The 23,695-nt window shown below is 43.1% G+C and overlaps 1 protein-coding gene across 3 annotated transcripts in view; it reads left to right on the top strand.

Annotated features, from left to right (window-relative positions):
- nme7 (NME/NM23 family member 7) overlaps positions 1-23,695 on the top strand; it is a 189,598-nt gene that overhangs the window by 31,754 nt on the left and 134,149 nt on the right. For 2 of the 3 annotated variants that reach the window (XM_041210812.1, XM_041210813.1), the window contains exons 3-6: positions 4,069-4,212; positions 4,435-4,601; positions 13,849-13,959; positions 22,477-22,675. In XM_041210812.1, coding sequence (XP_041066746.1) covers positions 4,069-4,212; positions 4,435-4,601; positions 13,849-13,959; positions 22,477-22,675 — 621 coding nt within the window. The remainder of the gene's footprint in view (positions 1-4,068; positions 4,213-4,434; positions 4,602-13,848; positions 13,960-22,476; positions 22,676-23,695) is intronic. The other variant, XM_041210814.1, reaches the window with a different exon arrangement.

Below are 23,695 nucleotides of genomic sequence, written 5' to 3'. Positions count from 1 at the left end.
TATTATCTCCCTTTCTTGATCAAATATGACAACATGTTTTAAGTTATGGTCATTGTATTCATTTCCATGCCTAGGAAAACATGGTTATCTGTCAATTTTATTATCCTTTGGGGATTCTTCTGTACATGATGGTTGATTGAGATTTCAGATGTATAGAACAAGACTGAAATTAAATTTAAAAACATTGGTAATTTGTGTGATCACACAAATTACCAATCACATTGTCTCTTTTTTATATTAAAAATTCAAGTGTTTTTAATATCTTTCCAAAAATATAACCTGCCTCCTTTGGTGTGCATGTAACTCCATTCTACTTAGTTAATTTTAATGCTGCTCTTAAAATGATTTTGTAAAGTCATTCACTTTCTCACCTGTTTAAAAATAAGTTACAACATCAACTAGGAATAAGCAAAAAATTACCATTGCTACTCACATTCTTAGAACATAAACCTAACTTAATGAGGCAGTTTTGCTTTGCACTTACTGAGACCTGCCCTTGATTTTTGACTGAGTACTAATGTCTCACCCAGCCTGAAGATTTTCAACCTAAACATCAGGTTGACTTAAAGGCTGTTATGTCTTTTTCCATGGGAAATAATTATTATTTGAGGAGAAGGAAGATCAGCAGCATTTTGCAAGGAGAATTGGGTATCATGAAAGATGACTGCATCCTACTTGACATTTATCCCTCCCTCCTAAGAATCTACAGATTGCATAGGTCTTATGAGGACCTTTCTGAGGAGTTCTGTGCCAGAAGGGTTAGCTTCTCCAAATCTGCAGTTGGCCATCTCTTGTGACTTTCTGATTGAAGATCTGAATTCACGCCTATTTTCAAGTGCTGTTCTGGTTGGCTATGAAGGTTGTTTATTGCCTTCAACTTTTACAGCTTAGGCTCTTCAGGCAGCCACAAGGGATCTCTGCAACATAAGTCAAGGAGCAATTGTGTGTTATTGCATGATACAGAAGAAACAGTAGCTTTAAATAGTCTTAAGCGTTTGGTAGAGCTGATAATTAAAAGTTTATAGTTAAGGACAAAAGTACTATACAATTAGAATTTGTGCCAGATTTTTGGATTGCAATCGGGTACCCATTACTGCTTCTGACCTTCATGTCACTATGGATAGAATAAAAATATTCTAAGGTTCTAGAGATTGTAAATATCTCCCTTATCTAGTACAAAAAAAATTGTTAATATATTTTAGAACTGGAACTAATTTGTATCTTTTTAAGTTCCTTGTACATGAGTAGACTAAAGGTTTAAAGTTGCTTAGTTTGGAACCTGGTGATTTTAATTCATTTTGTAATTTAATGGAAGTTTGTTTTTCTTTAATCAAACAGAAAAAGTTGATGTAGTATTTCTTAAGCAAATAATTTACTTTTTAAACAAGATGCTCCCTCTACTCAAAGGGAGATGAGAATAGAACAGTTTAGTAGAATACATCAGTTGAGGCTATTTTAAGTTCCTGCAAAATAACTTTATCCAAAATATTTCTGGCTTAATCTAAATGAGACCAGAGATGAGGCAACAGAGTTCCATCAGTTTGTCACTTTACTTATTCTGTTCAAGCCTTATTGTGGGACATGATAATCACTTAAGTGTCAACTCTTCACTCACCTATTTTCTTGGTTCATTAAATATGATTTTGGATTTAGATCAACTTGGTGAAATGCTGCTGTTACTCTCAGATGGGGCAGGGAGCTTAATCTAGTCCATTAAAAAGACGAAACAGCTAATCGTTCATTAATCCCTAGAAAATGAGATGATGCAAATAGTCTTTGAAATCAAATTTTTGGTATAAATCATTGCAATGCAATGTGGTCAGCTGCAAAAGATATTGTTAACTAAATCTGCATTATAGAGTCATAAAGTCATTATGGCTCAGAAGAAGGCCATTTAGGCCATTAGTGCATGCTGGCTTTCTGTAGAGCAGTCCAGACAGTCTCATTTTCCAGCTCTATCCCTGTAGCCCTGCAAGTTTATTTCCCTCCAGTGCCTATTCAATTTTCTTTTAAAATCAATGATCGTCTCCACTTCCACTATCCTCATAAGCAGTGATTTCCAGGTCATTACCACTTGATGTGTTTATAAAAAAAAATTCTGCCTCACATCCCTCCTGCATTTCTTGCCCAAAATTTTAAATCTATGTCCCATTGTTCTTGTACCATCATTAGTTTTAATGCTAACTTGGAGCTTGGAATTCCTTGCAGTTTTTTCTATATTTAACAGTGACAACACCTACTAATTTTACTAAACTGTCCATGATACCGTGGGACCAATACTATGATGTTTGCTGCTGCTGTGCATTGGGCAGTGGTGTCGTTGCCACTTTAAGCAGAATTAACCTGTTGTGCCACAGGTCTCTGATTCTTTTAATATTTCCCTTCTCCAACACTTTTGATGATCCTGGTCCATTGGGAACCTAAATCCTACTTATTTAAAGCATTTTTTTATTGGATGTGGTCATCACTGGCAAGGCCAGCATTTGTTGCCCATCCCTAATTAGATGGTGGCAATGAACAATATTCATGAACCATTGCAGCCCATCTGGTGCAGGTACTGTTAGGAGTTGGCTCAGATTGGATGTAGACCGTTTGCTTGTCTCTGCATTTGTCAGTTTGTTAACCCTTCAAAAGCTCGGGGCAGCCACCGCAGAGGCACAATGGGGAAAGGTCACTGTCTAAGGCCTTTCTGTGGGGCAGGAAAATTTGTAGAACCCCACTGGCTGTATGCCTGATACTGCATGTACTTTTTGAATATTAAGGGTGTCGAGATTGTTGTTTGGTAGTACAGACATTGAGTATTGCTGAAAAAAGAGAACATGCTATCAAAATTTTTCATCTTACACTTATCAGGACAGCTTGCAAGAAATTACCAACAGTAAAGGGGGAACAACAATTTATACTGCATAAGAAGAGAGTGCAGATTGGTTGGCACGTGGACTGTTTTTGGTGGCGGCATTGTCATGGAAAATGCAGCATGGGACAGTTAACAGCCCAGCCATGCTCAAATTCAAACCAGGCAGGTCGACTCTGATTGATTGAGCATTGCCTTAGGGAACAAATCAGGGAATGACTGTTCCCCTAGCTTTTGTTTAGCTAAAAAAGTTGTAATGTGTGGACTTGTTCCTTCTGTCTGAAAATGACTTTACTGTTGGTAATTTTTTGCAAGCTATCCTGATGACTGCAAGATGAAAAGCTTTGATAGCATGTCTCTCTTTTTTCATCAATACTCAAGTATTGAAATTGCATCAAGTCACCTCAGAGAGGAATATGCTGTATGAAGGAAGGCTGAATTCCATTGCACTTTCTGTAATTTTCCAATTTGAAACCTTTTGCCCCCAGGCTGTATGCCTGACATGGAATGTATAATGTAAGTATCAAGAGAATTACAATTGTATGCAGTCACCTAGGAATGGGACATACTGTATGGAGACAAGTCGAATTTTATTGCACTTTCTGTAATCTTCAAGTTGAAATATTTTGTAATATACTTTTACTAATTTAATGAATAAAGTACATTTTTTTGGAGAGAAAAAATGGTACTATTGGTATCACAAACTCATGGTGGGCACCGGTTCTACTCATCCTACTGTCAGAATTATGGGGCCCTCTATCCAAGCACTAACCTATTGCCTCACTTAGGTTTATTGGGTTTACATCATACGGGATCAGGCAATTCTTTTCCTTAGATTCTTAGACATGTGTGTTACGGCTGAGCCAAAGCCTCTGAAAAGTACATGGTCAAAATGGTGGCAGGGTGAGAGCACTTTTGGAATATCACAGTAGGTATTTTACTGTTATTTTAATCACCTGTCCACTTCATTACCATGGGGCTGACAGGATTAAAATCGGGACTTAGAAGTCAGTAAAACCAGCAGACAGACTGCAAGGAAGTAATAACCTCCTGCATTGTAGGCATGACTGGTAGCAAAGCAAGTCTAACTTTCTATGTTAAGTCCATCCTAGTAGGCTAGTGAATGCATGCCTTTTTTTGTAGTGCAAATTGTACTGATTGTACCAAGGTTGATTTCATCATACTCAGCATTTTGCATGTTTTGTCTGTTGTAGAATGAAGCAGTTTACAAATCAACTGAACAATACCTGGTCTGCTTTCCAAGATATGAAAACAATTCATGTGTTTCAGTAACAGAGAACCAGTCCAGATCACAAGGGAGTGTCATTGTTACATTCCTGGATCCCACAACTGCACAAGTAGGAGTCAACTTCTGTTTTTTTTTCAAAAAAAGCAGACAACCATATTCTTAAGGGAGTGACTGATGCCACTAAACTGGCATAGTTGCTTGTGGCAGACTGGCAATTTTTGTTTTATGGAAGGTGTTTGTAGTTTTCCATGTGCTTCTATTTTGACCCTTTTTAGGTTTGTTTTATTTTGTGAGTAGAGATATTGATGATATCCATTCTTGACATTTTCAGTATGACATAAAGAACCACCGTACCTTTCTGAAACGGACTAAATATGAACAATTGCGGCCAGAAGACTTGTTCATTGGCAGCATAATTACTGTGTATGCTCGTCAACTCCATTTGGTAGGCTACGGAGACCAATACACAGCTCTCAAACTGGGAAGTAAGAAACAAAAGTAAGAATTTAGTTCCTAAATATATTCAGAGTTCATGTGAATTGCTGAAAGATGTACTTTAGGCCTACTTGGCCAAAACTGTATTTAAACCTTTTTCATGCAAATAAGACTCACCAATTATGAAATTGCCATGCACCCTAGTAATGTGATAAATCTGATCAGCTTTTGACCAGGCAGCTCATGTATTAAACAAATTAAACAAACATTGTAAATGTGTGGATTATTTGCTTCTTGTACTCAAATTGGATCAAGCTTTACATAGTTAGACCCCAGATAGTTGATTTGAATTGCAATTAACCAAATTGATGTAAGTAGTAGTAATTTCCTATAAATTGAAGAAACTGTTCCTAGTTTTCTATTGTGAACATTAAACGATAATCATGAATTTTTTGTGTTGTTTGTGTACTCACTAGAGAGAGCTTTATAGAGAATCTGATACAGGTTTGTAAGACTTGAGGTGCAAAGATTATATTTGGTGTGATACAGTTTGCTAGAACTAGCATTCATTCATATGAAGTGAAGAAGCCGGGAGCAAAGTTGGATGTCCATAAGTTTTCTTTTTCTAGGGGCAGAATTTTCTGGTTGGCGGGTGGATGGAGTGGGAGAGGGTGTGGGCGGTTGCGGACCTGATCGTCGCCTGTGATTGGGGCCGCATCGCCATTTTACGCGGGCGGGTCAATTGAGGCCCGCCCAGCGTGAATCGTGGCTTCCAAGGACAACGGAAGTGGACAGGCGGTGGTGGGACTGCAATGACCGCCGGGTCCAATGGCAACCCGGCTGCCTGTTTAAAAAAGCTGCTGCAGTCTTTCAACATGGTTACCAGTGGGGCTCCCCAGAGCGTTGCTGGTAAGCAGGTAGGACAATTGCCTTGCTGTCCTCCTCGAGGTTGTGGCAGCACGGCGGGAGGTCCTCGTACCCCAGAATGGGAGGAGGAGGACCCCCCCACCCCCCCACCGCCCGTGCCTGGGAGGAGGTTGCGGAGGTGGTGAGCTCCCGTGACGTGGCGCGATGCATGTGGATCCAGTGCTGCAAGCACTTCAATGACTTCTTGCGCTCGGGAAGGGGGTGAGTACCATGTTGGCATTGGTCACTTAACCTAGCAGGTATGCTTCCCCCGCTGGTGCCCCCGCCCCCAAGCCTGAGTGTAGTGACTGCATTGAATCATTGACGATATGTGTCCTTCGCTGAGTGGGCCAGCAGATATTGCCCATGCCTAGGATACCCTGAGAGGGTAGCGAAGAGATGGGTCCTGCACCTGCAGCATGTGGTACACTGAGACCCACATGACTGTTTTGGGGACACCTGGAGGAGCTGCACCTAGGCGAAGTGCTGGAACTCCAGGACATGTCAAAGACAGCGTGATGACATGCTGGAAGGGAGCTTCAAGGTGGCGTCGGCACCGATCAATCTGCTGTCCTCTGCTCTCCACGTGTTTACACCTCATTGCTGTGGAAGGTTAGACTGTGTGGTACCAGATGCGACGTAGGCAGCTGGTGGTGGCATCTTTGTATGAGTGTTTGGCAGCAGCGGGTCCAGGAGGCACTGGAGCCCTGCAATGTCCCACTCTGGTTGGGGTGGGCCGTCCGTGAAGAGAATCCAGGTAAAGTAGCACTAATCAATGCTCTTCTCTCCTTTCCAGGAGAAGAATGCACATAACGCTGCCGAACGGGTGAGGACTGGCAGAGGGCCAGCCCAGGTGGCAATGCTTAACCGGTTTGAGCAGGAGGCCCTAGATTTGGAGAGGCGTAATGTGCCCATGTTGGTGAGGCTGGGGTGCCACGGGCAGGTATGTTTGCCCAGCACTGAGGTCACCATTGTTCTCCCAATAGTCATGGCAGTGCTGAATGTTCAGTGCTTAAAGTTTGCAACATGGCTTGACCATTGCTTATGGAAGGATGAGCGCATAATGATCTGTGGGATAGCAGGGTTTGGAGGAGGAGCAGCAGGGGCCCCTCTCACACCTGAGGGCCCTGAAGTCTTGGACTTACCAGCATCACACCATCTCTGCCAGGCAGGCACCAGCGCAGATACTAGCACCTCGGTGGGAATTAAATCATTGGCTAGTGTGTCCCGGGGCACAGTGGTGAGGGCACCACAGTCGCTGGAGGAGCTGGTGGAGACAGAGAGTGCCCTTGGCGCCAGCAGTCGGAGAACTGCAGCGGACCAGGCACATGCTCAGTCGGTGGCTGATGATGTGCCTCTGAAGTCGTCCGCGACACAGCAAATGCAGGAAATGTGGCAGAATTTGCGGGAGCATCTGTTGGAGATACATGAGGCTATGCTTGGCTTGTTCTCCGTGGTGAAGGAGTCTATGCCGACCATCGCCGATGCAATGAGCCTCATGGCTGAGCACATTGCATCCTCCGTGAAGAAAGTGGCAACTCTTGTGAAGAGGGTCCTCCAGGGCTTCCTGGGGGTGTGCTCGGACCAGCAAGCCCTCACATCGGCATTGACCTCAGCTGGTCAGTGCCAGTGTGGGAGATGGTCTGAGCACCAAGTTTCCCAGCTCAGTGCCCATCCGTACATGGTGAGCAGGGAAGTCTGATTCGACCTCACGTTGGCGCAGCAGCTGCCTGTGTCTGCGGGCTCCTCTCAGGGCACTCCGGATGAGGGCGGCAGCTCCTCCGCCCCTCTGTCAGTGACTGTTGCATCCGATGAGGCTGCAACGACTGGGGAGATGCCAGCTGTGGAACTAGCAGCTCCCTCCCAGGCGGGGCCAGCACAGGCTCCACAGGCCAGAGGACGGCCGCCAAGGTCATCGAGGCCAACAGGACAGCAGAGCGAGCAGGCTGTCTCAGATGTCACTTCCAGTGAGGGGGCAGCGCCAGGATGTAGCACTTGAAAGAGTAAACACAAGGCACCTTAGGCACACTACGGGTTTATCACTGGTGCTTTTGCGTTATGAGTTGGTGTGATGTTGAACAGCTTTGTCATTTTGTTCTCTTAAGTTCCTTTTGTTATACCATTAAATTCAGACATGTCACCATGGCTGAGGATGCCTCTTTTCTTCTGCAGGTGGATGGTTACCAATAATGTTGTGAGTGATTTGTGGAACATTCAGCTTTATTGACAAGGCTCTTAGTTAATGTTCTTATCCAGGCAGATTTTGCATTCTGGTATCGAATATGGAGGCTGCAGCCCAGGCTTGTCCCGAAGGTCCATATGTGGTATGCTAACTGAAGGTTCCTTGGATTAGAGCCTCCCAGGTGTCCCTGACTCCCTGGAGTATGCCCGGGTCAGCGTCTTCCCCCTCAGCATTTCCCTTTGTGTGCTCATCATACACAACAATGCTTCCAGTAAAACTGACAATGAAGAACATCCCACCACAAACGTAAATCCAATATTTGGCATAGAAGCTCATTACTAGCCCTCCAAGTGCTTTCAATACTTCATTCCTCTCTCGTCCTGCCTCAGCCAGTGGGACATCTTTCTGTTTCATGCATTTTTCTTTTACAAATGCTGCTGGACTCATCGTGTGCAGCTGCAAACACTGTGTCTACATCTTCTATGTCCACAGTGACCCCCCCCTTTCCAGCGCAAGATTGTGGAGTGTGCATCATGCATCCACTATCAGCGCCACATGATCTGGGGGGAGGGTACTGCAGTGCAGACCTGAACGGTCCAGAAGCGCATTTTGAGAAGACCGATGGCCCTCTCCACCACAGCCCTTGTGGAGACTTGGCTCCTATTGTACCACTGCTCAGCTTCTGTTCTTGGAAGGCAGAGAGGGTCATGAGCCACCTTCCGAGGGGATAGCCTGTGTTACCCAGCAGCTATTCATCCAGCCGAGCTGGAGTATTGAAGAGCCCCGGCACCTGGGAGTGTCTGAGGATGTAGGTGTCGTGGGAGTGCCTGGGTACGTTGCACAAACTTGCAGAATCTGCATCCTGTGATCACACACTATCTGCACGTTCATGGAGTGGAAGCCCTTGCTGTTGACGAAGGCACCGGGCTCACCTGTTTGCGCCTTGATGGCCACATGTGTACAGTTTATAGCACCCTGGACATGGGAGAAGCCAGCAATGGCCGCAAAGCCTCTGGCTCGCTGTGTCTGACTTGCCTGGCCCCAACGGTAGTGAATGAAGGTCAGTGCATGCTTGAACAGTGTCTGTAACCTGCTTGACATAAGTGTGGACAGCTGATTGGGAGACACTGCAAAGATCACTCACCAGCCCCTGGAAGAAGCCAGAGGCATAGTTGAGGGCAGCTGTGACCTTTAGAGCCACTGGCATGGGGTACCCACCTACACAATTAGCTCAGGGCCTATCATCTGACGGATAGAGTTGACTGTCTCCCTGGAGAGATGGAGCCTCCTTCGGCACTGCACCTCGGACATATTGAGGTAGCTGCTTTGCCGCCTGTATATCCTGGCAGCAGGATAGTGGCGTCTTCTGTGGCCCCTTCTGCCTTGGACTACCTCTTGGCCCTGCACCCCTTGTGCCTGCGCTGCTCCTCCCAAAGGTGGCTCCCCTGGAGGCTGTGCACTCCTGGCCTTCTCCCTCTTCTAGCCACCCTTCCTCAGAGGAGGTGCCTCCAGTGGAGAGTTTAATTCCCATTCCCAGGCTAAGGGAAGGCTTCCTGAAACTTGCAGGCCCAAAAACAATTCTTCACTGCAGAGTGCTGACCTGAAGGTTGAGAGTCCAGTCCAAGCAGCTGGAATGCGTTTTGAAGTATTGCAGTTCACACAGGCAAGTACTAGTTACTTTGCAATTAAATATTTGACAGAGCACACTCGCTACCCCAATGAGCACTGTTATCCCACCCGTGGGTAATGTTTATACAGAAGTCTCCAACCTGCCTGCCCGTTACGCCTTTGTGATGACCCTAAGATTGCATAGGCGCCGAAAAATCACCATCAATTGGTGCCTCAAGGGCCTTAAGTGGCCTGTTAATTAATGGCGGGTGTGCATCAGAGATCATCGTGCGCCCGCCCACTGAAATGTCACAATGGCATGCAGTGACGTCGGGACGCTCACCCGATGTCACCACGCATCGGTGTGTGGGTCCTGCCCCCTGCATGCCAATAGGAAAATTCTGCACGAGGTGACAGTTGACCTGTAAAACATGATCTAGGGAGGTCATGTGGACTGATTTATTACAGTCCTTCAACGAGGCATTAAGTTGCATTTCTGTCGCACATGGTCATGACATGATTTTGGAAGTGATACCTATGGAGTGGGAGATATTTTTGCCAGAGGACTCTGGAATTAACAACAGGTCTGTTTTTGCTCGTTCTAGCAGGAAGGGGATGGAATTTAGTGCACAGGCATCCAACCTGTCCATCCCTGGGGTTAGAAAATATAACATAATGGGTTTCCCTTCTTTGATGCAAAATCATATGTACAACATTTTGCATATGGCTAAGAACCCTGTCCTTCAATATATGGGGGTTTTGTTCACTGCTTTTTTTATATGACTGGTAAGCTTTGTGTCTGAAAAAAGGAGAGTTTTCCTGTGACGAATAAACTTCTGGAGCTAAACTGTCATCCGTTGGCAAAAATATTTCTATCTAAACTTTCATCCATCGTTGGAATTTAATCAGTAGGCTACAGATGGGATATCTGGGCTGAGGCCACAATAATCTGTTGAATCCAAGTTAATCAAATTATTAATTATTTTAAAGGATTTTATATGCTAACTCCAGCTCATTCCAATCAAACAGTGTTGTGATTCCAATTATTGCCAGGTACTACTTACACATTAATGCCCCATCTCTCAAAACGGGAGAGTTTTTGATTAATTTTGCTTATTCGACTTTAAAGGAATGTTAGTAACTGAAAGTATTGTTCTGATGTAAATATAGCTCAGATTGTTCTTAACTTCAATCCTCTGAAAAGCAAGTAAAGGAAATATAGTTGCAGAATGCATTGCACAGGATGGTTTTGTGTGGGAGTGAGGTAGATGGTGAGTTTGTATGTACCAGAAGGGTACTAAATTCATTTAATTGTTTAAATTATATAGCCCAGTCTTGACAGGTGGATTGGATAGGCAGCAAGTGGAGTTTCGAAAGTCTTGATTTTCCCACATGCCCTGGAGTTTCACAGCATGAGTTTTTTTCTCTTTTTCATGATCCTTGAGTGGTAGTCAGGCTGATTGACAGGCTTGGCTTAGAGATGGGAGAGGGGGAGCACTCCAGAGAAGGCCACAGATGCAGATGGGGAGCCCGCAGCTGTTACTGTGAGTGTGTCTCTGTGGGGAGGGGTTAGGTGTCCGATTCTTGACCCCTGGGGTCTTTGTATAGGGTGAGGGGAACCCAGTCCCTGGTAAGATGGTAAACTTGGGGGCTGCTTCTTCTTGCCTTGCTCCCTCTCGCCTGAGGTCTGGAAAACCCAACTAGATGGCATTAACATGCCAGCCTCATTAAAATATTTAAATTGACAATCCACCTCCTGGGAGCAGATTGACTGTCTGCCCCTGTCCTTCCACCCTCTGGTTAAACCCAGAGTTTAGAGTCTGATTTGAGATTTTAAAAAAATTTTATCATCTCACCTGCCCCAAAACACCCATTTTTGGGGTTTAAAATTCACCTGTATGTTTTTGTAAAATAGAAATACTGTTGTGACATTGCTCATGTTACCATTACACATGGCATGATATGTATTATTTTTGTGTATTATTTGTGTTTGATCTGTGCCTTTTTTGTTTTCTATTGGTTCCTATTATCTTGTGATTCTGTGTGCCCTGTTTTTATTGGTGCTTTTAGGATTTGTCTATTTTTGTTCCTGGTCCAGCAATGCCTCCATTTCAAAGTTCTCGTCCTTGTTTTCAAATCCGTCCATCACCTTGCCCTTGCCTATCTCTGTAACGTTCCCCAGCCCCACAACCCTCTGAGGTCTCTGTACTCCTCCATTTCTAGTTCCTTGCACATCTCCAATTTTGATCACTCCACCATTGGCAGCCATGTTTTAAGCTACCTGAACCCTAAACTTTGCTCCCTTGCTCCCTAAGCCTCTTCACCTCCTACACCTTTTGCCTCCTTTAAGATGCCCTGTTGACCACACTTATGATCATTTGTTCCTAGTATGATTATCAAATTTTCCTGTGCTCCTGTCTTAGGACTTTTCACCACAACAACAATTTACATTTGTATAATGCCTTTGATGTCATAAAACATCTCAAGCAAGCAGCTTCACAGGAGCATTATAAAACACTGCATCAGATGGAGAGATATTACCACAGATGTCAGCATATAAGTCGACCTTTGAAGCCTCAAAATTGCTCTAAAAACAGGATTTGACTTGTACACTGAGTATGAAAGTGAACAGCTGGCATGGTATGAGTAGTCGCCATTTTGAATGTCATCAGCATCTGAAGCAAAGAGTGTATGTGTTTTAAACTCCCGTGCATATTTGCAACACAGCCCTTATTAGCTGCCTGATCCCATGTACCCAGTTACAAGGTACCAGTAAGTAAAATGTACATTTGTGGGGTGAAAAATTGAGGCTGACTACTAATGCATGTACAGCATGTCACGGCTGAAAAAAAGGGCTGATTTATACATCAAATGTACGCACAAATATGATTTTGGGGCCTGGAAAATGTGGTTGTCCAACAAGCCAGGTCTACTTGTACAAGCAGAGGTCAGATGACCAAAAGCTTGGTCAAAGATGTAGGTTTTAAAGAATATCTTAAAAGAGGAAAGTGAGGTGTAGAGGTGTAGGGAGACTATTTCAGAGCTTAGGGTCAGACAACTGAAGGTGTGGCCACCAGTTGTGGAGTAATTAAAATTGGGGATGAACAACCAGCCAGAATTAGAGGAATGCAGATATATTTGATGATTGAGGGACTGGAGGAGATTATGGAGATAGGGAGAAACCAGGCCTTGGAGGGATTTGAAATAAGGATGAGAATCTTAAAATCAGGCCTTGACTGGGAACCAATATAGGTCAGTGAATACAGGAGTAATCAGGGAGCAGGGCTTGGTGCGAGTTAAGTCACAGATAGCAGAGTTTTGGATGACCTGAAGTTTATAGAGGGTAGAACGTGGGAGACCAATCAGAAGTGTGTTGGAATAGTCAAGTCTAGAGGTAACAAAGGTAAGAATGAGGGTTTCAACATTAGGCAAGCTGAGACAGGAACACAGTCTGGTGATGCTATGGAGTTGGAACTAGGCAATCTTAGTGATAGCATGAACAAGAGGTCAGAAGATTAACTCAAGGTCAAATGTAACACCAAGGTTGCAAACAGACTTGCTTAATCTCCCAGACTGTTGCCAGAGAGAGGGATGGAGTCTGTAGCTAGAGAACAGCATTTGGAGCTGGGACCGAAAACAATAGCTTCAGTCTTCACAATGTATAATTGGAGGAAATTTCTGCTCATCCTGTACTGTATGTCAGACAAGCAGTCTGATAATTTAGCAACGGTGGAGGAATCAAGAGAGGTGGTGGTAAGTTAGAGCTGGTGTTGTCAGCGTACGTGTAAAATACAGGGTTAGTTTTCACTATGTTATATCACTGATTTTGGAGTCAGGAAGCACTGAGAATGTAATTGTGTGGTTTGTGATCTCTGAGATATGGGAATGGTGAGCCTGAAGATGGTGGAGGCGTTAGGAGTTAGCGTGGGGGCTGTGTTTGTGGTGCCCTTGTCTCAAGCAGAACTGAGGAAGTTTTGTGCATGGATGGTACAGAATCTAGCAATTTTGGGGTTTCTAGGATCTGGCATTATCTGGAGCAGCAAGTCCTAAGAGCTTTGTGGTGAATTATTGTTGTCCCTTTCTGAGCCATCAGGCCCTACCCTCTCCAGCATGCTGGTTGGCCTCTTTCTTCGACCTTTTTTATTGGCACATTTTGCATTCATAAGCATTTTCCTTCCCACTATCAGCTAGTTCCTGTCTTTATTTATAGCAATAAGAACAAAAATAATTAAAAATCTGAAATAAAAGCAGAAAGTGCTGAACATACATCCTGGGTCCATTAATTTGAAGAGCGAAAAGATAGGTTAATATTTCCCGCTCTACATTTCCAACATTTAAAAAAAATTCTATATCTGTAAGCAGCTGACCTAGAGGATTTGTTGCCTTTTTAAGCAGATATGGATTGCATTTGATTTCCATTTCTTTGTGCCTTTCAAATTGAAACATGGAACCTAAATTTGTATTAACTATTTTGTCAGTGCTGGCAGTGGCAATTCATTTGTCCTTCAGTAGTATACTTGTATTTAGGACTTTTTTATTACTTACTTTGGTTAAAATTTAAAATGTTTTGTCCTGGATATTGAACAATCTTTTTCCTCCCTGTTTCTTTTTCAGGACCCTAGGTGTATTAAGGTCAAGTTCTGACCTTAAATTTGGGAAATTGATTGACCAGCTCTACAGTTCAGGGCTCGTAATATCCAAGGCAAAAATGACTGACCTAACAAGGTAGGTAATTTACTATTTTTTTCCCTCAAACCAGTGCTGTTAAACCCTCTTGATATGTTGGATTTCAAAATCTTCTTGTAGATCTTCTGCAGATCTTCTATGTATTGAAAACTGCAAGCTTCTTCAGGAAAAGAAAGTGATGTACCATGGCATTTTTTGCAGTTTTAGTACCACTCTGGTGTTGTAAAGGTGTTTCACGGAGTCGTCTGGAGGTTTGTATGGTTGAACATTAACCATTTATTGGTAACCCATAACTATGTACATATCCAAGGTACTGCCATGAATGGGTGATGCCTCTGTGCTGGCTCCTTCCAGACTCTACTCCAAAGACAATCCACTATCATGTGACTTGCTACATCACTATGTAGTACTGTTCTCCAGGCCCACATTAACCCTTACTCTGCTGAACACCCTTATTCTACAATAATAATAAAAACAAAAACAAAAAACTGCGGATGCTGGAAATCCAAAACAAAAACAGAATTACCTGGAAAAACTCAGCAGGTCTGGCAGCATCGGCGGAGAAAAGCAAAGTTGACATTTCGAGTCCTCATGACCCTTCAACAGAACTAAGTAGAAATAGGAAAGGGGTGAAATATAAGCTGATTTGTGGGGTGGGTTGGGGGCTGAAGAAGCTGGGGGTTGTTGGGACAAGCAAGCAGTGATAGGAGGAGATAACCAAAAGATGTCACAGACAAAAGAACAAAGAGGTGTTGAAGGTGGTGATATTATCTAAAAGAATGAGCTAATTAAGAGTGGAGAGCAGGACAAGCAAGGTAGCTCTAGTGGGGGTGGGGTGAAATAAACCATGGGTGGAATACATTTAAAAATAATGGAAATAGGTGAGAAAAGAAAAATCTATATAAATTATTGGAAAAAACAAAAGGGAGGGGGAAGAAATGGAAAGGGGGTGGGGATGGAGGAGGGAGTTCAAGATCTAAAGTTGTTGAACTCAATATTCAGTCCGGAAGGCTGTAAAGTGCCCAGTGGGAAGATGAGGTGCTGTTCCTCCAGTTTCCGTTGGGCTTCACCGGAACAATGCAGCAAGCCAAGGACAGACATGTGGGCAAGAGAGCAGGGTGGAGTGTTAAAATAGCAAGCGACAGGGAGGTCTGGGTCATGCTTGCGGACAGACCGAAGGTGTTCTGCAAAGCGGTCACCCAGTCTGCGTTTGGTCTCTCCAATGTAGAGGAAACCGCATTGGGAGCAATGAATGCAATAGACTAAGTTGGGGGAAATGCAAGTGAAATGCTGCTTCACTTGAAAGGAGTGTTTGGGCCCTTGGACGGTGAGGAGAGAGGAAGTGAAGGGGCAGGGTTGCATATTTTGCGTTTGCATGGGGAGGTGCCTTAGGTGGGGTTGAGGAGTAGGGGGTGATGGAGGAGAAGACCAGGGTGTCACGGAGGGAACGATCCCTATGGAATGCCGCCGGGGGTGGGGGTGAAGGGAAGATGTGTTTGGTGGTGGCATCATGCTGGAGTTGGCGGAAATGGCGGAGGATGATCCTTTGAATGCGGAGGCTGGTGGGGTGATAAGTGAGGACAAGGGGGAACCCTATCATGTTTCTGGGAGGGTGGAGAAGGCGTGAGGGCGGATGCGCGGGAGATGGGCCGGACATGGTTGAGGACCCTGTCAACTACCGTGGGTGGAAAATCTCGGTTAAGGAATAAGGAGGACATGTCAGAGGAACTGCTTTTGAATGTAGCATCATCAGAACAGATGCGACGGAGGCGAAGGAACTGAGAGAATGGGATGGAGTTCTTATAGGAAGCAGAGTGTGAGGAGTTGTAGCCAAGGTAGCTGTGGAAGTCGGTAGGCTTGTAATGGATATTGGTGGACAATCTATCACCTAGAAATTGAGACAGAGAGGTCAAGGAAGGGAGGGGAAGTGTCAGAGATGGACCATGTGAAAATGATGGAGGGGTGGAGATTGGAAGCAAAATTAATAAATTTTTCCAGGTCCTGATGAGAGCATGAAGCAGCACCGAAGTAATCATCGATGTACTGGAGAAAGAGTTGTGGGAGGGGGCCGGAGTAGGACTGGAACAAGGAAAGTTCCACATACCCCATAAAGAGACAGGCATAGCTGGGGCCCATGTAGGTACCCACAGCCACACCTTTTATTTGGAGGAAGTGAGAGGAGTTAAAGGAGAAATTGTTCAGTGTGAGAACAAGTTCAGCCAGATGGAGGAGAGTAGTGGTGGATGGGGATTGTTCGGGCCTCTGTTTGAGGAAGAAGCTAAGGGCCCTCAGACCATCCTGGTGGGGGATGGAGGTGTAGAGGGATTGGACGTCAACTTCAGCATGATGCCACCACCAAACACATCTTCCCTTCACCCCCCCCCGGTGGCATTCCGTAGGGATCATTCCCTCTGTGACACCCTGGTCCACTCCTCCATCACCCCTTACTCCTCAACCCCCACCTATGGCACCTCCCCATGCAAACGCAAAATATGCAACACCTGCTCCTTCACTTCCTCTCTCCTCACTGTCCAAGGGCCCAAACACTCCTTTCAAGTGAAGCAGCATTTCACTTGTATTTCCCCCAACTTAGTCTACTGCATTCATTGCTCCCAATGCAGTTTCCTCTACATTGGAGAGACCAAACGCAGACTGGGTGACTGCTTTGCAGAACACCTTCGGTCTGTCCGCAAGCATGACCCAGACCTCCCTGTCGCTTGCCATTTTAACACTCCACCCTGCTCTCTTGCCCACATGTCTGTCCTTGGCTTGCTGCATTGTTCCAGTGAAGCTCAATTCAAATTGGAGGAACAGCACCTCATCTTCCCACTGGGCACTTTACAGCCTTCCGGACTGAATATTGAATTCAACAACTTTAGATCTTGAACTCCCTCCTCCATCCCCACCCCCTTTCCATTTCTTCCCCCTCCCTTTTGTTTTTTCCAATAATTTATATAGATTTTTCTTTTCTCACCTATTTCCATTATTTTTAAATGTATTCCACCCATGGTTTATTTCACCCCACCCCCACTAGAGCTACCTTGCTTGTCCTGCTCTCCACTCTTAATTAGCTCATTCTTTTAGATAATATCACCACCTTCAACACCTCTTTGTTCTTTTGTCTGTGACATCTTTTGATTATCTCCTCCTATCACTGCTTGCTTGTAACAACAATACTCCCCCTTCTTTCTGTGTCCACGCCCCCCCCCCCCCCCCCCCCCACCACCACCCCCAAACCAGCTTATATTTCACCCCTTTCCAATTTCTACTTAGTTCTGCTGAAGGGTCGAGGACTCAAAACGTCAACTTTGCTCTTCTCCACCGATGCTGCCGGACCTACTGAGTTTTTCCAGGTAATTCTGTTTTTGACCCTTATTCTACACCTCCCTCCAAGTCCTTACCGAAATATATTTACAATGCAATCTTTACTTGTTACCCCTTCTCCTCCTCTCATCCCCTCAAGTCTCATACTTCAATAATGCAGGTGGCCTGGAGGCTTGACAATTTTCCCAGATCTCCTTCTGTTACGTTTGGAGGAATGGTAGTCTCAGTTTCTTTGGGTTGACTTTGTCAGTTTGGCTTTGAAATGATAGTGCTCTGTGTTGCTGGTACTCAGTTGTCTCCATTTGATTCACTTTTTGCATTCCTTCGAATTGCGTTTCTGTTTATCAACAACCCCTCTGCTTTGTTCAGATACCGTGGGTTTGTCCCGTTCCTTCCAGAGAGAATGCGTACTCCATTCATTCCTAGAGTGGATTTGGATTTTCTTTTTCCATGGGCTCCGCCATGTTCTTGCTGAACATTGACATTCCAAAATGGAACTTTCATTTCCTCTTGTTTCACAATTTCAGCCATTTCGTTTCTCAACAGCTCAATGGTTCTTGGAATTTGAGCCATCCTGTGCCTTCTCGTTCCTTGAGCTTCAGCGTCGGATTTACATTTTCCAAATATTATTTCTGTCTTTACCTTTGTCCTTCATTTTGGTTTCACTGTTGGTCAGGTCTGTCTCTGGCCCAGTCTTAACTTGTTTCAATTCTGTAGTTGTGCTACTCATGCCTTCATTATCCACTCGCAACTTATGAAATTCTACAGCTTTTCCTTTCAATGCTCCCTTTTTTCCATTCAGCTGGTTCTTCAGTTCTTCCGTTTCTTTCTTGTACCTCTTGGCTTCCTCCTGGAATATTGAACATTGTTGAGCCTTCTCTCCCAACTTGTCCTTCAGTTTGTTCAGTGATATTAAATTCATTTTGCTTCTCTTTGTAATTTTCCAGAGGAACAAACTTTGACCTGAGGGTTCCTTAAAGCGTGTGAAGATCGGTTTTCTATTTCTTTGTGATGCTCAATTGCTTTGTCTTGTGTTTTCTTATAGTTCAACAGAGTCTCCTTGAGTTTCTTCTCCTGCTCTTCCATTCTGCTGTTCAAGACAGTCTTCATTTCTTCATGCTGCTGAAGGGTTATGTATAACTTTTGCATTTGATCTTGAAGGAGAATCAGCTGACCTTTCAACAGTTTATTTTCTTATTGACCTCATTCCAACACGCATTGTGCTTCAATGTATTGCTTTGTTGCTATTGATAATTCCAACGCTGCTTTTGCTGAATTGGTATTCAACATCTTTTTTAGGTTCCTCATGTTTTTCCAGGGCTACTTATTGCTTTTTAAAAGAGTCTTTAGGGCAGTATACTTCTTTGAGTACCTTTTCTGCCTGCTGTCATGCTTGGTTGTACTTCTGGTCAAGTTCTTTCGACTCAGCGAGCTAGAATAAACAGCAAAATTTTGAAAGATCTCCAGTTTCTGCAGTGTAGAAGGTGGGAGGCTGTCCAAGATAGAATTGGAATAATTGAGAATTGGACTGGATAATCTAATGCCTGAGCCATGGAGCTGAAATGAAAAAGTGATAAATCATGTATTGGGAAACACAAAATCCTAGGCATGATCTTGAAATTTATGCCTTCCAGCCAGGTGGCCAACCCTAATGTAATGAGTGTGGAAAAGTGTGCAGAGCAGCTAAAGGTGTATCTGCAAATGAGTGCCAAACTGATGAAGCTACAACACAAGACTACAGAAAAGCTTACAGCACATCAGGAGGCTTTATACTTGTCACACATATATCAGCTCTTTCACAGAGCTGTCCAATTTGGTACACTGGCAAATGCACAGACACACATACACAGGCACACACAAACATGTTTACTGACTGACAAATCCTTACCAGCTTCCTGCTACCTTAACACCACTGAGATCTGGAGGCCAGTGGGTATTTGCACTTCTTCTTGTTTTCCATTTCCTATTTTAATAAAGGTTTCTGCATTAAAACCGTAGCCTTGACCTTGGCCTCTTCATTCTGAATTAAAAACTATTTATCACTTCCAGAAAGAAAAGAAATATAAAACGCCAAAGAATTAACAAATCTCCTCATTAGGATATAATGTCTTTTATTTTACCAGCCAAGGAGAACTATAATTACAATCTCAGAACACTAGATACCACTAGGACTTTCACAAAGCTAATTACAGCTCTGCTTTGTGCATTCTTACCATATCGTTGTTCTCACATGATTTGCACCTTTCTCAATCGTACTGTCCAATCATAGGAGCACTGTGAGCTCTGAAGTAAAAGCAATACTCAGCAGGTTTGGCAGCATCTGTGGAGATGATTTTTCGGGTCGATGATCAGAATTAGCTTTGAAACCTGCTTGCTTGTCTGACGACGGCTGGATAAATTTCACATTACAGAGAACATTGAATTACTCTACAGTACACAGCAGTCGAGTTACACATTCCGAACAAACTATTTGGCCTCCTTGGAAGACAAGCTACGCCCATCAGAAATCTGGTCAACCCATTGAGCTGCAAATAAGCATTACACTCATCCTTCTAAACTCTAGGGAATATTGGCCTTGTCTACTTAACCTCTCCTTGTCTCATTTTAGGAAGCCATCTAGTGTTATGAATGGACCTAAGACCATTGTTCTTAGTAATATTTTGGTGGTAATTTTTAGTACTAGGAAGATTAAAGGCAACTAGAAAATGAGATAAATGCAACTAAAGCAGATTACATTTAAAAGGTTGGGGCCCTGTTGGCTTCAGGGGTTAACTGCTAGAAAGGTAAGATCATGTAACAGCAGGTGGGCCTACTTAGCTGGAGAACTGGAGATGAGGTGTCTACACTGCTTACAAGGAAATCCAATCCACAGAGTTATTTTGCTTTGGGAGTTAAAGCTACCATTAATTTCAAATTATTCAGTGAGCTCTGGAAAGCTATGTTGTCATGGAGACGGGTGGAGTTTGGAGTTTAAGAAAGTTCTAGAGTTTCAAATTATCTGTGTGTTTGCTGGGGGGAAATGGTGCTGCTGTTAGCAGGCCCTAGGAAGCAAAAGTATTGTTATTAACTGGCTATGTGCGGCTGGGACTCAGGAGAAGTTCCAGAAGCCATTTCGTAGCTCTGTGTAGCTGGGGCTCAGGAGAAGTCCCAGGACCCATTTAATAGATTTGTGCATTTAGGGTTCGGCAGAAGCCCTGGGGAGCTGAGAAGGTGGTAGAAGGTCACTAGCTCCGTGCTGGAAAAAGGTTTAGGGCTGAGAGGAAGCTCTGGGAGCTATTTATAGCTTGGTGAAGCTGGAGAGATTGGAGCTTGGTGAAATACAGGGGTCGTGCTAACCCAGTGAAGCTAGCCTACTATTAAAGAGCTGAAATTGCACCAGTAAATAGAGGCTGGAATGCAGACTTGGAAATCCAGAGGAACGGAGTCTCAGGAGACAAGACTGAAACCCCAGGAGGAGGTGTGCAGTCGTTGAGGCAATCTGGGTTGGAGCAACTTTGAGGGAATTCAGAGGCTTGATCCTCAAAAGTGAAAAGTTTGGAGTTTCTCATGAGGGATGCGTAATTTCAGAGATAAGCTGAGTGCAGTATTTACTGATGTCTGGGTGGGCTGCTGAGAAATCTGTGGGGATCTGTCTTAGGTGCATTTACCATTTATTATGCAATGTGGTGTGTTCAACCACAGTTTGTCTGTTAAATCACATGTACCTCATATTAACCTTGAATGTCAGAGTATAAGATAGATATTGTAAATTGTTCTATCTTTTTAACCTTGTATAGTAAAGTTTATATTTGTTTGTTCAAGACTTGTGGAATCTTGTGGCTTTATTCTCTTAGCAAGTGCCTGGAATCTCAAACTTTGTCTAATTTAAGCAAAATGTTATTGGTCCCTAACCAGATCTTAACAAAAACTTGGGGGTCTGGTCTAGGATTATAACATGAATAACTTGTTCCTGCACCTTCAAGGCCTTGACATCCCTTCTAAATTATTGTGTCCTGAATTTGACACACTACTCAACTGAGGCCCAACCAGTGTTTTATAAAGGTGAGCATTCTATGCCTCCTGTATCAAGCCAACATTTCAGTATACTTTTAACAATTTAATCCAAATAGGTCTACTATATGGTGCTTTATCATACACATCAACTGCACTATCTTCATCAACGTTCTGTGTTATTTCAATTGAAGAATATTCTCCTCACTAGATCTCCAGCTTTTCCCTGAATGGAAATTCCTATTCGTCAAGAACTCTATTCCCCACAAAGTCCCACATATTAAGTCCCATGTAGTGTTGTTTACAGGTGACACATCAGTGGAATGCAAATATAATTTATATATATTTAATCGCTTGTCATATAATCAAAGATAAACTAATTTCCTGGTTTAAAATTATTAAGACATTAACCAGAATCTTATGTGAAGACTCAATCTACTTCAATGTTGATTAACCATTGCAAGAGTGACTCCATAAAGTACTATATTGGCTGTATTGGGACATCCTGTGCTCATGAAAGATGCTTTATAAATGCTGGACTTGATTAACATCTTCCCCTTTGACCAGTCTTTTTGTCTTGAGATCTCCTTATGTGGTTCAGCGTCACATTTTGTTCGATAACAGTCCTGTGGGGCATCCTGGAATATTTTACTGTGCTCAAGGCATGATATGAATGCAAGTTTTTGCTAAGTGACGTGATTCATCTGAGTTTTTGGTGAAAGTGACCAGCATTGCCCAAGGGTATTCTGTATTATTTACTAATAACAATCTGCAGAAGGAGAGAGGTAGTGAACTTCTACACAGAAAATCTTCCTTTCAAAGAGTAGTTCCTGGATTATTATCATTGCTAGAAAAAGACACCATTCAGGAAAGAAGGAAAGAAATGAATCAAACAACGTATGTCACCAGCACTTATTCTGTGATGTTACTGCGATATTGCACAATGCATGATTGTGATTGAATTAAGTATTATAGATATGCTGTTTAAATTCACTTTGTTTGAAATCATAACATACACAAATATAATTTATATTGTTAAGACCTAGAAATTTGTTACTTAAAATAGTTGGTATACATTTAGTCAATCGGAATGAGATGGAATAAGCAAAAATTTTCCTTGAGGTTGCAATGAATATTGAAGGTGTTATTAAATGACTATTTTGTTGAAACTAAACTGAATGTACCAACTTACATTGTGGGAATGTGGACGCAGAATAATGGGGTTTCCATCCTCTATTTCAGTGATCTTCTTCAGTATTTAACTTGTGGTCCTGCTGTTGCACTGGAAATTTTGGGAGATGAGGCTGTGTCTGCTTGGAAGAAGCTAATCGGCGCTCCAAATTCAAGGAGAGGAGAAAATGAAACCAATGTACGGGCATTTTATGGAATCGACAACAGCAATAATGCTTATGGCTCTGAATGTGCTGCGGCTGCAGCTCGGGTAAGCGTTTTTTATTGTGTGTGGGGTGGGGACAGCAGGGCAGGTTAAAAGAAAATTGCATTGAGCTTGATCTTGATCTTGCCATGTTTACCAAAAATGGCAAGTGAGATTTATGCACAAATTCCTTAAACAGATTTATTTGGTGAATCGTCCTTTAAGACTTAAAGTATGAATGTGCCTATTTAAATCCTTGAATAAATACTAGTCTAGTCATTCAAGGGTTGAACATAAGTTTTACTTTATCTTGTGACTGAGTTTATTCCAAAAATATGCTTTAAAATATTTTGCCTGTTCATTGATAATTCTGATTGGGTAAATTATTCCTTCTGAAAATGAAAGGAAAACTGCTTAAGTGTGTTTTTCCAGGACTTATTTATAGCACTGGGAGAATTAAAATTAAGTTTGTTTACTGAGCCCTGCCAGCTTATAAGGGCCATTGTTGAGCTTACTATTGGCCAATGCAAGCAAATCATTGCACTCTGAATGGAAAAACTGGCCCATTCCCAGGATAGAGTGCGTGAGAAAGGAAGCAAAAACTAGTAAAATATTTTCAGTTAGAAAATGTTTAGAAAGGTTATTGACTAGAAAAAGGTATAAGGGAGAATGGAATAAGGGAGAAAAGGACGATGGTGTGCCGAGTTTTTAATTGTAGAACATGTTTTTACCTCAGGATTAATGCAATTATTGCATATTGAAGTGAGGCTATCCAAGGCATCAGGACAGTAGCCCTGGTTTTCTTTTTACTCAAGACAAACCATTTAAGATTTAGATTAGGGGAACAATAGCCATTAGAATCATAGAATGATACAGCACAGAAGGAGGCCATTTAGCCCATTGGACCTGTGTTGGCTCTTTGATAGAGCTTTCTAATTCATTTCAGGCAGAACGTTCTAGACCATAACGCCATATATATTTATTTCATCTGATTTGTTTGCCAATTGCCTTAAATCTATGTTCTCTGGTTACCAATCTTTCTACCAATGGAAGCTGTTTCTCCCTATTAAAACCATACATGATTTT

Source organism: Carcharodon carcharias, chromosome 18 (genome assembly GCF_017639515.1).
Source record: "Carcharodon carcharias isolate sCarCar2 chromosome 18, sCarCar2.pri, whole genome shotgun sequence".
Classification (NCBI taxonomy): domain Eukaryota; kingdom Metazoa; phylum Chordata; class Chondrichthyes; order Lamniformes; family Lamnidae; genus Carcharodon; species Carcharodon carcharias.
This window is presented reverse-complemented; position numbering and strand designations above follow the sequence as displayed.